A 15,196-nucleotide genomic window follows, 5' to 3' on the forward strand; every position below is an offset into this window, starting at 1 on the left:
ACAATTACAATCTATGTTTTATTTTCATGTACTCCATATAACAAAAACCGAAATGATAAGAGAATGAAATCTTTCTTTTACACATCAAACAACTACAATATACTTCTTTATTTTCAAGTACTGTATACAACAAACAAACAAAAAGAGAAGAGAAAAAAATAAGAGTAACAAAAAATAAAAGATCATGTTCTTATATATCCAAAACATTGTATTTAATCAATCAATTAAGTTGAACAAGTTAAAAGAGTTATTAAGTTACAAACGTATAGTTAAAGACAATTAAGTAGAAGACATTGAAAAGTTTGGTTGATTCAAGTCAATATAATTGAAGATAGAAGAAATACTTGAATCATACTCATTTATATAGCCTATTTTATAAGAGTTATATATATATATATATATATATATATATATATATATATATATATATATATATATATATATATATATATATATATATAGAGAGGGGGGGGAGAGATACAACAATTTATGTTTTAAAATGATTTGTATACAATAATTTTTTCATATACAACAATTTATGCTTTAAAATGTTGTATTATACAGCTCTATAAAATATAAATTGTTATGTATCTATAAAAATTATTATACCACACGACTCACTTTCTTTTTTTAAAACTTGAATTAAACTAACTACAAGGACCAAAACTGTGATACATATATACTCTATATAATTTAGGATTATCATGGCAGGAGATAAGGAAGGGGCCACTTGCATAGCATCGCAGCCGTATCATGTTGAGAAAAGGGTCCACGTGGCAAGAGGCCATAACTAATGATAGGGTGTTGTAGACCCCAAGGAGAAGGTACAGATCATATCGAATCGAAATTGAGATCTGGCCAAAGGGAGTGAGTGCAACATGACCAAGCAATATGACATGTGTATTAATTTCCGTCCTCCAAATCAAAATGCTTCTTTCGTCCCAACAAAATGGAATTTAACTTTCTTAATACTTTTTGTTTTCCTGTTTTTAATAGCAAATTGTATAACTCTTCCCTTCATGAAGTGAATTATTTAATATTTCACTAACGTATACAATGTCATACTTGAGTATGATTTACTAAGACTTTCATATATACTGAATTACTATTTGTGAGACCCGTATATTATACGGGTTGATTAAAACATAATGTTAAATATGAACAATTAAATAAGAAGTTATTTGAATTTGAAATATGAAACAAGTGAAAATTATTGGGAAAAAAAATGCAAAAAATAAATTAATTAAAATTATGTGTTTAATTGTCCGACCCGTATACTAAACGAATTATTATAACAAAATGTTAAATACAAAGGTTTAAAGTATAAATTTATTTGAAATTGAAATTGAAATTTCAACTTTCAAATTTGAAATTAATAGTCATTATGGTAGGTTTAATTTATGGAAACTAAATTAATGATATATTGGAAATGAATAATGAAGTAAACGACAAGTGGAAAATAAATATATCTCAAAATTATGACAAAATGACATGTGGCCAATTTAATAAGAGAAGGACAAGTGACAATAACATTTTCATTTATTAGGGTAGATGTGTAAACAATTATGATATGTCTATATTTGGTTGGTTAATCTCATGCACTAACTAGGGATGTCACAAATCTCTGCGGGACCCTATTTCCGTATGAGAATATTTTCATAATTTTTTCGGCTTCGGGGCCGGGAATTGGGGCGGGTTTAACCCCCGTTTAGTTTTCGAGGGCGGGGGCAGGGTGCAGGGTGTTCTGTCCCGAATACGCCGCGGGGCTCTGAAATAATTACCCTATATTTAACTATTTTATTTATAAAAATAAATATTAAAATTAGAGTACTCATTTGTGTAATATATATTTTGTATCAGAATAATTAGTGTAATATGTAAATATTAAAAATAATTACCCTATATCATGATTGTCAAAATCGCGATCCTGATCGTAGGATCGTACGATCCTACGATCCTAGATATGAAAAACGATCCGGATCGTAAACGGATCGTATTTGTGGTAAGATCGCAGGTAGGATCGTAAGATCGTAGGTAGGATCGTAGGATCGAGATCCGATCCGATCCTACCTTACCTTGAATTTTTTTTTCAAATGAAATATTTTTTTACCATTTTATGTCTTTTACCCTTTCCCAATTTACCATTTATCATTTTGTGTTGTGAATTATGATTAATATTTTGAAGTTTTTATAACTTTTGAACGAAAAATTAAATGTTTGAAATATTTTTCATGATTAAAAATTATAAATTAAAATTATATTTTATTTTGTAGGATCTTAGGATCCCAATCCCGATCTTACAATCCCGATCTTGCAAACCCAAAAACGATCTTACGTAGGATCCCGATCTTGACAACCTTGCCCTATATTTAACTATTTTATTTCCGTCCCGTTTGGCCGTTAACATCCTTAGCACTAACTAATTAATGACGTTTTAGAATTCTTATTTCAGAAGCACTTGTATCAATGTTTTCCTCACGGTCATAGTGTACAGTTTCTTGGTGAGCATCATCATTCGACTGTTATTCTTTCCCCGACCATGATCTAAGAAATAACGAGATCATATACGAGAGTATTCAGATAAGCAGGGGCGGAGCATTTATAGGGCCAGCAGGGGCTCTGGCCCCCCCTGAAATTTGGGTTAGAAATAGCCTTATAACATCAAATCTTGTAAATATAGGCCTACTATTGTCAACCTTGGGTTGGGGCCCCTCCTAATCAATTCTCCAATAGACGGAAGCCCAAACCAATTGACTAGTTAGAAGTCAAAATCGATCTTCCAATCATCCCTAAACCTTTCGCAGTCGGTAGTTCCGCTTCTGCCCCATCTTCGTTTGCTATCGCTTGGATGCCTGCACATGGACACCACAACAGCACCACTGTCGCTGTCCACAGTTCACCGGAAATCAGGTATGCTCTCCATTTTTCTTCTACAGTTCTCTCTGTTGCTGTTAATAGAAATTTGAAAGTAAGAAAGAATACAAATTTGTTTGTTGACTTTGATCGAATTTAGAGTAAAAACTAAAAACTATATGTTAACATAATCAAATACAAGCAACATTTTATCTAACCTTTCAGAAAGAAAACGAATTTGATGAAGCCATATTTGAGATTTGACCAATTTATGGGAAAGGCTAGAACTATTTCTACATACAGTATGAAACAAGAGGCATAAGCTTTTGATGGAAACTCTTTGGTTGGTATAACGATTCGCCATCAAGTAGTTTCTTGTTTCCGAGATAAACTATCGTCCTTATTCTTCTATCAATGGTGTTAGCCCCAACTGTAAGGACCCATGGAACCTCGTTTGACAGTGTTCCCTTAAAAGGCCCGGAATTACCTGCCGAACAGCTCACGAAGATCCCTTTCTGTATGGCTTTAAAGGCGCTAATTGCAAGAGAATCTCGATAGAAGGGTACAGAAGCTCCACCAAATGAAATTGAAAGCACATCAACCCCATCTCCTATAGCTGCATCCATCCTTGCTATACTGTCGCTTTCAGAACAATATTCCTAATTGCATACTTTATACATAACCAAGTGTGCCAATATCTTGAAATTTGATATCACAATATGCATTTCTAATTGTAGAACAGTTGACTTCAAGAATCAAGAAGATCAAAAAGTCTTCAATTTGAGCATATAGACAAACATTGAGTTCCAATAGAACCTCATTCTAGAAGTGGGAATTCTTTTAAAAATTATAAAAATTCTTTTTATTGAATCAATCAAGTTCTTGACAGATTTAGTAGGAAAAAAATACTATTTATTGACTTATCTATCTACACCAAATCCACTAAAGCTATTAATGAATTGTTGTAGTTTTTTGTTAATTTTTGTATAAAATAAACTGATGAGTGATGAGTCTTGCTTTTGTCTAATTTTTTATTTTTATTGAGTGATATGTTCCTCCATTTTGATTTTTATAGATACAATCATGGGAAAGATGAAAACCATTGATTATTTGGTGTATTTTGGTTAATAAAATGTTGCAGTTTTTTGTAAGTTGTTTTTCTATGTATTTTTGGTGTTTATTTGCTAAAAAAATTGTTTGTTTTTTGTATAAGAACGGTAAGTTTAGTTTATAACACATTCGGCCCCTCCAAATTAATTGTTCAAGCTCCGCCACTGCAGATAAGCAGTGTTTATTAGGCAAACCATAGACCATTTGTCTTTATACTTATAACATACGATTAGTTTTATGTGGGACCGTATATATGCGGTCACACCACACCATGGAGATATATTGTGTGGTGATTGTTACCGCAAATGTATCAATTTGAAACTAATTTACAACATTAACCTTTCATTTTTTTTTATGTTCAAAAAGTATCTTTTACTTTGGTTGAATTGTTTTTAACATTTTTATATTATATGTAGTTATTTATTATTAACATCCTAACTACAAGTACATATCACATATAAAAGATTTTACGATTAAAAAGAAAAAAGATAAAAGGATCATGACCGTATACAGAAAAAGATATATTGCAATTAACTTTGGTTTTAATTTCGTCGTTATTAAGATTTTTTGTTAATTCTATATTTATTAAATTTTAATATTTTAATTTTATTTCAAAAAAATAAAATAAAATGAGAGAAAGTGAAGTGTGATCACTTCCTAAGTTTCCTAAATTTTGAAAAGCGATTAAAGTTGTAAGAAAATGACGTGACACTTAGGTAGACATTAAAAATGAAGGATGAAAAGTGAGTATGTCTTTATGTTTAAGAGATATAAAAATACAAATAGACTAACTATACCTCGAACATCACAAACGCGAGACTCTTAAAAGACGAAATCATATGTTTTACAAAAAAAATAATTGATAGCTATAATTTAGATGTTCTAGTTTTTATTTGCAAAGTTGAAGCTGTAAGTTTTATTTTTCTAAGACTATTCAGCAAAAATAGTTATATGCTTTAAAATAAATGTAAAATTACAATAAAACATATGAATAATAGATACCTGATTTTTGTAAGGGCAACCTAATATTTATGTTATGAGCTTTTCTTTAAAGGTTACCGTAAATAACTACTAATGTTTTTATATGCTAGCTTTTTAAAAACTTATTTAGACCAGTTTTTAAGACGTTTTTATTTTATTTATTTTAATTTCAAATATACCTTCAATTAATCATACAAAATATATTCCTCTAAATACCTTTTTATTTCATTTTAAATATTTCAGCTAAACACAACCTAAATTTTTAAGATCATATTTTAGACGGAGCTATTTTTCTAATTGAATTTCTTTTAAAATCTAAAATATTAATCTTTCAAAAAATCTTAAAAACTAAAAACACCTCGTTGTCAAACACACTCATAGTACAAACATATAGGTTGCAATCCCAGTTTACAAAAGTACCCACAAAATGGACATTTCAAAACAACCACTAATAAATTCAACAAGGTTCTCGACTCCTGTATTCAATGAATCAATGGTAAACCCCCCATCATGTGGTCCTTTCTTAGCATGCCACTTAAAACATTTTATGAGCTTTGGATATATATGGCATCTCATATCAATTATTTTTAGAAACTAGTTTTATAGTTAAAACATCAGTTTTTTTAGTTCATAGCTCGACTTAAAACTCTTAAAAACTCGACACAAACATACAAACAATACAATATATAGTTTGCAATTTCAGTCTACGAAAGTACATACAAAAATGGTCATTTGAAAAAAACCACCAATAAATTCCACATGGCCCTTTCTTAGATGGTAAACAGCACCATCATATGGCCCTTTCTTAGTATGTCAATTAAAACATTTTATGAGCTTTGGACATACATGGCAACGAATGTGAATTATTTTGTAGAAACTAGTTTTCTATCTAAAACATAAGTTTTTTTTTAGTTTTCTAAGATAGTCAGACTTATAAATATTGATTGTTATTTTATTAGAGAAATGGGCGTCTCAAAATATTGATACACTATATGTGTGTGAAGATGTGTAAGCCAAGAAAGTATACATGTAAAACAAAGAATTTTAAGTAACAAATGGATGCTTCAAAATGATATAAAGGTGTACAATTTGGCAAAAGATGTGTTAAGACTTAATTATTGATTTAATATGTAATGAAAGTGTGTTGGAAGGATTTTGGGCAGCTTAGAAGCGTGCTTATGTGGGGTTTGTTATCAATTTGGCAAAAGTCGAAGGTACCATACCTTAATAGGTATTTTAGCAAAAAAATAAAATTTTAAATTTTAAATCCTAAAGTAAAAGAGAATAGAATGTTACTAGAATTGCATGGATTAATGTAATAAGTATGTTTAGGCATTTGTTGAGCTTAAATAATAACATATCGACTATGTTCACAATGTTACCAAAGTACAATGCCACGATAAATGATGTGATGTGATGTAGGGATGAGATTTTGAACCGGAAAACCGAACTGGAACTGGAACCGGAATCGGAACCGTTAGAACCGGAATATGTAGAACCGGTCCTGGTCCCGGGTTTAAAGAATGGCTTTATCTGAGTTCCGGGTAATTCGGGTTTTGGGTTCTTCGGGTCCGGGTAAGCCGGGTTTAAGAACCGGAACTGTGTTAGGAACCGAAACCGGTTTTAGGAGCCGGAACCGGTTTCTATGAAAAGTTTAAAACATGCATATCTCATTCGTTTGAAGTCAGATTGGCATAAGGTTTTTTCCAGAGTGTAGTTTATAGTTTGTACATGATTTTAGACTATAATTTTGTCATTTTTGAGTCAATATTCATTAACTTACAGTCTCTTAAAGTCGGGATATCAAAGCTGAATATTTTATGTTTTTAAGATTTTTTTTTGTATTATGTGAATGTTTTAAAACATGCATATCTAATTTGCTTGAAGTCAGAATAACATGTGGTTTTTTTTCCAAAGTGTAGTCTATAGTTTGTACATGATTTTAGACTATAATTTTGTCATTTTTCATTTCATATTCGTTGACTTACAGTCTCCCAAAGTCGGGATATCAAAGCTGCGAATTTTCTGTTTTTCAGCTTTATTTTTATATTTTGTGAAATTTTAAAAATGCATATCTAATTTGTTTTAAGTCGGATTATCATGAGGTTTTTTGAAACTTGTAGTTTAGAGTTTGTACATGATTTTAGACTATAGTTTTGTCATTTTTGGTTTCATATTCATTGACTTATAGTCTCCTAAAGTCGGGATATCAAAGCTGTGAATTTTCTATTTTTCAACTTTATTTTTATATTTTATAAAATTTTAAAAATGCATATCTAATTCGTTTGAAGTCAGATTATCATGAGATTTTTTGCAACGTGTAGTTTAGAGTTTGTACATGATTTTAGACTATAGTTTTATCATTTTTCGTTTAATATTCAATGACTTACAGTCCCCCGAAGTTGGGATATCAAAGTTGAAAATTTTCAAAGTTCAACCACTAAGTAATTACCAAAAAATTCCGGATTTCCCGGGTTTTCCGGTTCTAGACACATTTTACCCGGTTCCACCCGATCCACTTTAATGTTTCCGGGTTTTCCGGTTCTAGACCCACTTTATCCGGTACCTTACCCGGAACCGAACTGGAACCGGTTCCTATATACCGGTCCGGTTTCCGGTCCTACAAAATCCCATTAACCGGTTCTCGGATTTTCCGGGTCCGGGTTTGGACCCACTCTCATTCCTAATGTGAGTACATGATAGTGAAGAAGATGTAATTGTCAAACGGTAAAATGTGTCATGGAGGACTTTAAGTCTTTCATGTCTTAAGATTCATTATGTGAAAGAAAATTAAAAGTACTATCAATATTTTGAGTATTATAGGGGATTGAACCATAGATCTTTTCTTCATGGTATTTAACACTTCAAACTAGGATCTATTATCATTTATAGGGTAAGAAATTGTAATTGTGACTATGTAGAAATAATATAGTTCTCTTACTTAATTGGGAAGGTATCCTTATGGGATTGATGTGTTTTTAAGAACCAAAAGTGGATTAACATATCTAGATTTTAGAAATAATATAGTTCTCTTACTTAATTGGGAAGGTATCCTTATGGGATTGATGTGTTTTTAAGAACCAAAAGTGGATTAACATATCTAGATTTTAGAAATAATATAGTTCTCTTACTTAATTAGAAATGTATCCTTATGGGATTGATGTGTTTTTAAGGCCAATGCAATCTTCTTAAACGGATGGGTAAATCGTAACACCCTAGTTATCATATTAACAAATTAACAAATTTTATATCATATATCTATATGTAAAATTATCATATTAACATGAAAAAAACACACTAGTGATGACCATGTTTAAATTTGAACATTATGTTATTTTATTTTATTTTTTACATTACTTTTTTAGTTATCGTGCTCTAATTTCTTTGATAAGGGGATTTATAAAATATATATATATATATATATATATATATATATATATATATATATATATATATATATATATATATATATATATATATATTAAGTTCTTCAAATGACAATGCCAAACGGTTACCAAGTCATAAATGACAATGCCACTTTTGGCCATTGATGACTTATAGCATTGGACCAAAGTTTCCAATTTTCCATATCCTTTATCTACTTGGATGTTTTAGTCGGCACAACGACTCTCTTAACAATTTGATGTTAGACAGTTCAAAGTTCAACATGAGGAGCATTAATTACCAGTTTAACCCCGTAATTTATTTTTAATTATTTTATTATATTCATTGTAATAAATAACTATATTACCATTATATTTAACACGTCACAACTAGCTTTTAAATTAATTTTTATTTTAATTTTTTGAGTTTTTTAAACGACAATTCAAAAAAAAAAACTTATAAATTAGTTTTTTAAAAAGTTATATCAACAAACTTATTGATTTTTTAAAAAAATTTCTCCAAATATATCCATATTTAATTATAAAAAAACCTAATTTTTTATATTTTTTGTTATTTTATATATCAACTAGTTTACATTATTTTTATCATAGCAGTAGATTTTCAACCCGTAATAATTTTTAAAAAATTAAATAAAGCCTATCCAAATAATGCAAAATATTATTGAAACAAATAAATTAAAATGAAATTAGATAATGTGTTGTGTCAAATAATTGGAAATTTTACAAGTGTACAATTTTGGAAGGGATGCAGCAGTTGTGTTGCAATTTAAAGTGATTCTTCTCTTGGTTACCTCCATATCGTGCAAGCCTTTCGCCGTCTTCTACTATTAATCTATTACCCATTTCCCTTTTCTCCATATGCTTTTACCATTTTCGAGAAATTGACACCCAGTCCGAGCTGGAGATTAAACAACTGTTTCTTCAAGATCAATACTTCAACTCACGCCCATTTCGATTAGCAGCCTCCGTAAACTGGGAAACTTGAAGACACGATCAAATCAGAAATGACTTACTGAATGAATTGATCCTTATTTGGAGTTTTTTTACTTGAATTTTGTTTTACAGAGGTGGGTTTCTTTATTCGTTAATTATGGTTTTGTTTGTCGATTAGGATAATCAGTTGTGGGTAGTTAATTTCTTTAATTAATTTAATAGTTCATCGTTGAAATTAGAATCTGGATAATCGTTTGTGGGTTTGTTTACTTATGTTTGACTGATGATTAGAGTATGTGTGTGTTTGTACTTTTGCAATTAGAATAAGCTTAATCAGATTGAGTTTCAGGTTTGCTTTATCTTTTAGGGCACCATTAAAGAATATGTTTGACTAATAGTATTAATTAAGAGTACATTTATTGCGGCTACAGATAACATTTTGTCAGATTAAGACTTTACTATTGAAAAAGGAAAACATATAGAATTGTCAATAGACATGTCCATATAAGATAAAATAAATTATATATATATGTCAGTAAAAATATACATAAAAAATTAAAATTCCCCTATCTGATGTCATGATAATTGCAGGTGTTTGTTTCATCAAGTGGGTTGAAGCTCCTATTACAGGTTTTGAAGTCTGTGAATGAATTTTGAGAGAATCATTGTGGTGGTATTTCGATCCAAACATGCCACTTTCAGAGTTCTATAGATCTGATAATGAAACGAATGAATCTCCTCAACAAAAAACAGCCGATATTTCATATATGTAAGTTTTTACCTTAATTCGAGTTTCCTTTACATGATATTAACATTAATCGATCTTCATGGGTTATGATAATTGCAGTCCGAATGACGAATTTGTTGAATTGGTATGGGAAAAAGGTCAGATTATGATGCAGGGTCAAACTAGTAAAGCTAGAAAGACACCAGTTTCAAGTAATTTTCTTTTTCATACACCAAAAGTTCAAGAAAAAGAGGGTCTTTTAGATGTACCTATGTCAGAAATGGGATTGCATCCAGACGATGATATGGTACCTTGGTTGAATTATCCCCTCGATGATTATTGTTCTGATCTGTTACCCGAGATATCTGGTGTCACAGGAAATGACCATAATACCCTCAATGTACTTGACAAAAGAAGTAGTTATAACCATAGTAATAAAGATTCCCATCTACATAACGTTTCAAGAAGCAGCCATATTCTGGATCCATCTATTAGATCAGTAGTTACAGATATAGGCAGCAGTAATTGTAGAAATAAACCCCAAAATCTTGAAAAAATGGTGCAAAAACAAGATTCTCTACTGCCATATTCGTCATCTACCTTGTTGAATTTTTCTCATTTTTCAAGACCAGCTGCAATGGCTAAAGCTAATCTTCTGAATCATGGACTGCAAAAGGAAAACGGGTTTCCGGGTCGACCCGGTTTGGATTCTGGAAAAGTGGGTTTGAAACCAATTGAAGAGCCACGTTGTGTTGAAAAGTCTTCTAATATGGTTGTTGATGCAAATGTGGGTAAAGCAGGGATAGAAACGGAAAAGAGTAATGAGCCTGTTGGTGCTTCTTCTTCTGTTTGCTCCGGGAATAGTGCTGAGAGAGCTTCTAATGATTTGACAAAAAACTGTAAGAGAAAGTCTCATGATACCGAAGATTTTGAGTGCCAGAGTCAAGTATGTCAAATTAATTAATTTAAAAAAAATATATGTTTTGTTATTGTTTGATTGTCTGATTGTATTAAGTGTTTTGATTAGGACGCTGAAGAAGAGTCTTTGGGCACAAAAACAGCTGCTACTTCTCGAGGAGGTTCGGGTTCCAAGAGAAGCCGAGCTGCTGAAGTTCATAATTTGTCCGAAAGGGTGAGCAAAATAGCTTTCGATGTTGAGGGAATTTATGTCTTTTTTCACAGTCGAGTGATTCCCAGTGCCACATTGTTCAAACTTTTTGGGTTGGACAAAAAACTGTGATTATTTGTCAGTCTTGTCATGTTTTGTCAAGCTGACATGACATCAAGTATTAGTGATTTTTTTTTCTTTATAAATTTCATGTTAAAATGCACGTAATTTCTCATTTATGATGATATTGAAACAGAGGCGAAGGGATAGGATAAATGAAAAGATGCGTGCACTACAAGAACTCATTCCAAATTGCAACAAGGTACATCATTTTAATTTTAATCTACTCTTCTTATGAATCTCTTTCTGTTTATATGCGTTACAATTTGAATTTTTATGGAATCTTTATTGGTCAACCACTATATATGGATGTTTTTTTTACTTAATGCAAAAAAAAACGACTTAATAGACAGAGAAATTAGGCTTTCCCCATTGAGTCCTAATTATTTTTTACAAACTTGACCTCATTTACATTTTCCTTCCATTTGCACACACAAAGATTTCTGTTGGTAGTATTTCCAAATTGACATGTTTGATTTTTGAATTAAAAGGTGGATAAAGCATCAATGCTTGATGAGGCAATTGAGTATTTAAAGACACTTCAAATTCAAGTACAGGTAAAATGTTTCTACCTTTCATTTCTTTTTAATTTTCTTTTTGAATTATTTTAAATGTTATGGTATTTATATTTATACTCTCGGGATTCATATTCCACAACCATCACAGATTATGTCAATGGGAACCGGATTATGCATGCCGCCAATGATGTTTCCAACCGGAATGCAACATATGCATCCCCATTTCTCCCCCATGGGAATCGGAATGGGAATGAGTTACGGGATGGGAATGGGAATGGGGATGGGAATGGGAATGGAGATGAACGGTGGACCTCAAGGACACCCACATATGTTTCCATTTCCGCCGACTACACAAGGGTCACGACACCCTATTCCTGGACTCAATTCCAGCCAAGGAATTCCGATTCCGAGATCTAGCTTTCCGGTTTATGGGCATCCAGGACAAGGGATGCCGATGGTATTCCCTCAATCACCAATGCCGGGGTTTCCTATGAATCCAGCTGTTCGACAGATGGGATCACAAATGGAATCTCCAGTTGTGGCTCCAACCTCAAAAGACCCTATGACACAACTATCTAATCAGGTAATGCACATTTGTTTTACTTAATCTTTGGGTTAAATATTTTTCAAACAGACAACATATTCAATCGAATTGATCAAATTTTATATGTGATTCCAGTCGCAAGTTGCAAACAAGAGTCTTAATCAGTCTACTTTGGTTGACAAAAAAGATGTAGTTCTTGATATCGGATGTAGTACAGCTGGTAAGTTGGTCTCTTTTGAAATTTTGTTATAAAATTGAATTCCTTTTTAGAAAATGATTGAATTGAGATTGTTTTAATGTAGGTGTTGATTGAAGGAACCATAACAATCCATATAGAATCCTAAAGTTGTGTTGACTATTTTGGAAGAGACTTGAGTGTTGGGATGAGAAGTGTCTTTCTGGGTCGATTTTTATTGGCGGGTCAACCCATGATAGTGATTATTTGGTTCAAGTACAGTTGAATTGTATCGATTATAAGCTATTAAGTGTTAACAAACTTCAAATTTAATGAAACAATAATTGTAACTTTTGTGTTTGGCTTGCAAATTACGACGGAAGTGAGTCAACTTCATTGTTATCGAAAAGGATATGTGATGATGATGTCAATTCTATTGTTTGTCCCAATTTACATTTGGAATCTTTTTACGGACATACAAACCAAATAGAAATATACAAGGTAATACCATTACGAAAGTGTGGGGAGCAAACCTGCAAATATACAAAAGTCTTGTGGCCAATGAAACCCAAAAAGTCTTTGATAATAATAATAATATTAATAATAATGATTTGATTAAGCTTTTTGTTTATGTGATTTTTGATTTTCTGTGATTTTTATTATGGGATGAAGGATGAGGATGGTGAGTTTATATGTTTCTTGACAAGAAAGGATATAAAAAACAATATATCTTATTTATAAATTCCGGAAAAATGTGTGAAAGTTGGCGGAGAAGACGAAGATAGTGGGGGAGGGGAAGAGTTGAGTCAAACTTTTAGCTGGAGTTAGAGATGGGTTTGCAGGACCCTATTATTTTGATAATTTGTAAATGTTTAGAAAACAATAAAATAAAGTTGAAATGAAATATCATTAAGGTAATATTTCAAGTAGCTCGTGGACTAAAGACACAATAAAAACATATAATAGAGATCGTAAGAGTTAAAAATGAATCATGAGCCAAACACACAAATTATCCCAAATCATCGGAACCATTCGTGTAATTTACTCTTTAAATTATTTGGTATTAATTACTTATATAAATATCTTTTAGATAACTCTAAGTTATTTTATGGGTTATACATTACAAAATATATAAAATTTCAACTAATTTTTAAAAGAGTTTATTCCATAAAAAACCTTATAATTTTGATTTTTTTTTTCTTTTTAGACCTATTTTTTTTCCTTAAGAGACCCAACATTTACATTTTCCTTGTTATTTCAACCCTGGAACCGATAACAAGTAAATTGGGTTTCGATTAAACCTACAACTTTTTCCCAAAATAAACCTAACTTTAACCAATTTCTTTTTATTTCAATAATTGAGTCAGTTACCAACATGTAACCCTACATCCCCTAACTCACATGCATCCTAACCATTGATCACCTAAAAGAATAACCAATTATAAAACCCTAGGTCACGTTTCTTCTTCTTCTTCTTCTTCTTCTTCTTCTTCTTCTTCTTCTTCTTCTCCTTCTTTTACACCATATTGGGTCCTATATCTGATTCTAAAACCTTAGGTAACCATATATCCTTATGTACAAAGGCTGTTTTCACAAGATTGAGTATGTTTTCAAATATTATCCTAAGGCTATTTTCACAAGGTCTGATGATATGTTTATTTTAACAGTGTACTGGGACAGTTTTGCAAGTAAGTTGCTATTTTTTTACCTTTAAGCCCATTTTGTCTCAAGTATTTATCAATTTTTACAATGAGTACTAAATTTATTTGGCATTATATTTATGGAGGATCTCAGACATTATTATTATTTTTTTTCCTCTGTAACCTCCAACATGAAATCGCATATCTATGGCATTGTATGGATAGATGATTTATTTGATCAGCTTTATGGTGCATATTGGTTTTCCAAGATTGATTTGAGGTCGGGTTACCACCAGATAAGATTTGGGGATGAGGATATTCATAAGACGGTCTTCAAGACTCGTTATGGCCATTATGAGTTCATGTTGATGCCATTTGGGCTCACCAAGGCACCGGGAGCGTTCCTGGATCTCATGAACCGGGTGTGTATGCCGATATTAGATTAGTTGATGATCGTGTTTATCGATGATATCTTGGTTTTTTCTATGACCAATTAGCAACATGATGCGCACTTGCGGGAGGTTCTTGAGACTTTGAGGAGGGAGAGTCTTTATGCCAAATTCTCTGAATGCGAGTTTTGGTTGCACGAGGCTCAACTTTTGGGGTACCTCATCAACCAAATGGTATCGTAGTTGATCCGGCTAAGACTGGGGTTGTGATGTAATATGACATGGGAGGTTCCAAGGTGTCCATATGAGATTCGGAGTTTCCTTGGGTTGGTTGGATATTATCGGATGCTTATCCATGATTTTTTGAAGATAGCGGTACCTTTGACTCGATTGACGAAAAAGTGTGTGGCTTTTCAGCGGGGGCCTGAGCAGAAGGCATCGTTTGAGACATTGAGATAGAAGTTGTGTAAGGAAACAATTTTGATCCTTCCTGAGGGCGTTGAGGATTTTGTGATTTACTATGATGCTTCAATTAATGGATTGGAAGTTTTCTCATACAAAGGGGGCGAGTGATTGCGTAAGCTTCGAGGAAGTTGAAGCCTCATGAGGCTTATTATTCGACTCACTATTTGGAATTGGGGGCAATGATTTTCGCTCTCAAGATTTGGCGTCACTATTTGTATGGGGTACGATG

General features: G+C 31.9%; 1 protein-coding gene and 1 pseudogene across 1 annotated transcript; one reads left to right on the forward strand and one right to left on the reverse strand.

Moving 5' to 3' along the window:
• Nucleotides 1-2,754: 2,754 nt before the first annotated feature.
• Nucleotides 2,755-3,479, reverse strand: LOC145113781 (subtilisin-like protease 1 pseudogene; annotated as a pseudogene).
• A 5,605-nt stretch (nt 3,480-9,084) lies between these two features.
• LOC145117737 (transcription factor PIF3-like) lies at nt 9,085-12,904 on the forward strand. Its single transcript, XM_079054046.1, has 9 exons — nt 9,085-9,415; nt 9,873-10,050; nt 10,129-10,954; nt 11,036-11,140; nt 11,373-11,438; nt 11,728-11,793; nt 11,903-12,337; nt 12,434-12,518; nt 12,601-12,904. Exons 2-9 carry the CDS (start codon nt 9,971-9,973, stop codon nt 12,609-12,611), a joined length of 1,674 nt encoding a protein of 557 aa, XP_078910172.1. The 5' UTR covers nt 9,085-9,415; nt 9,873-9,970; the 3' UTR covers nt 12,612-12,904.
• The last annotated feature ends 2,292 nt before the right edge of the window (nt 12,905-15,196 follow it).

This window comes from Lactuca virosa, chromosome 5 (genome assembly GCF_052849685.1).
Source record: "Lactuca virosa cultivar CGN04683 chromosome 5, Lactuca_virosa_CGN04683_v6, whole genome shotgun sequence".
Lineage (NCBI taxonomy): Eukaryota > Viridiplantae > Streptophyta > Magnoliopsida > Asterales > Asteraceae > Lactuca > Lactuca virosa.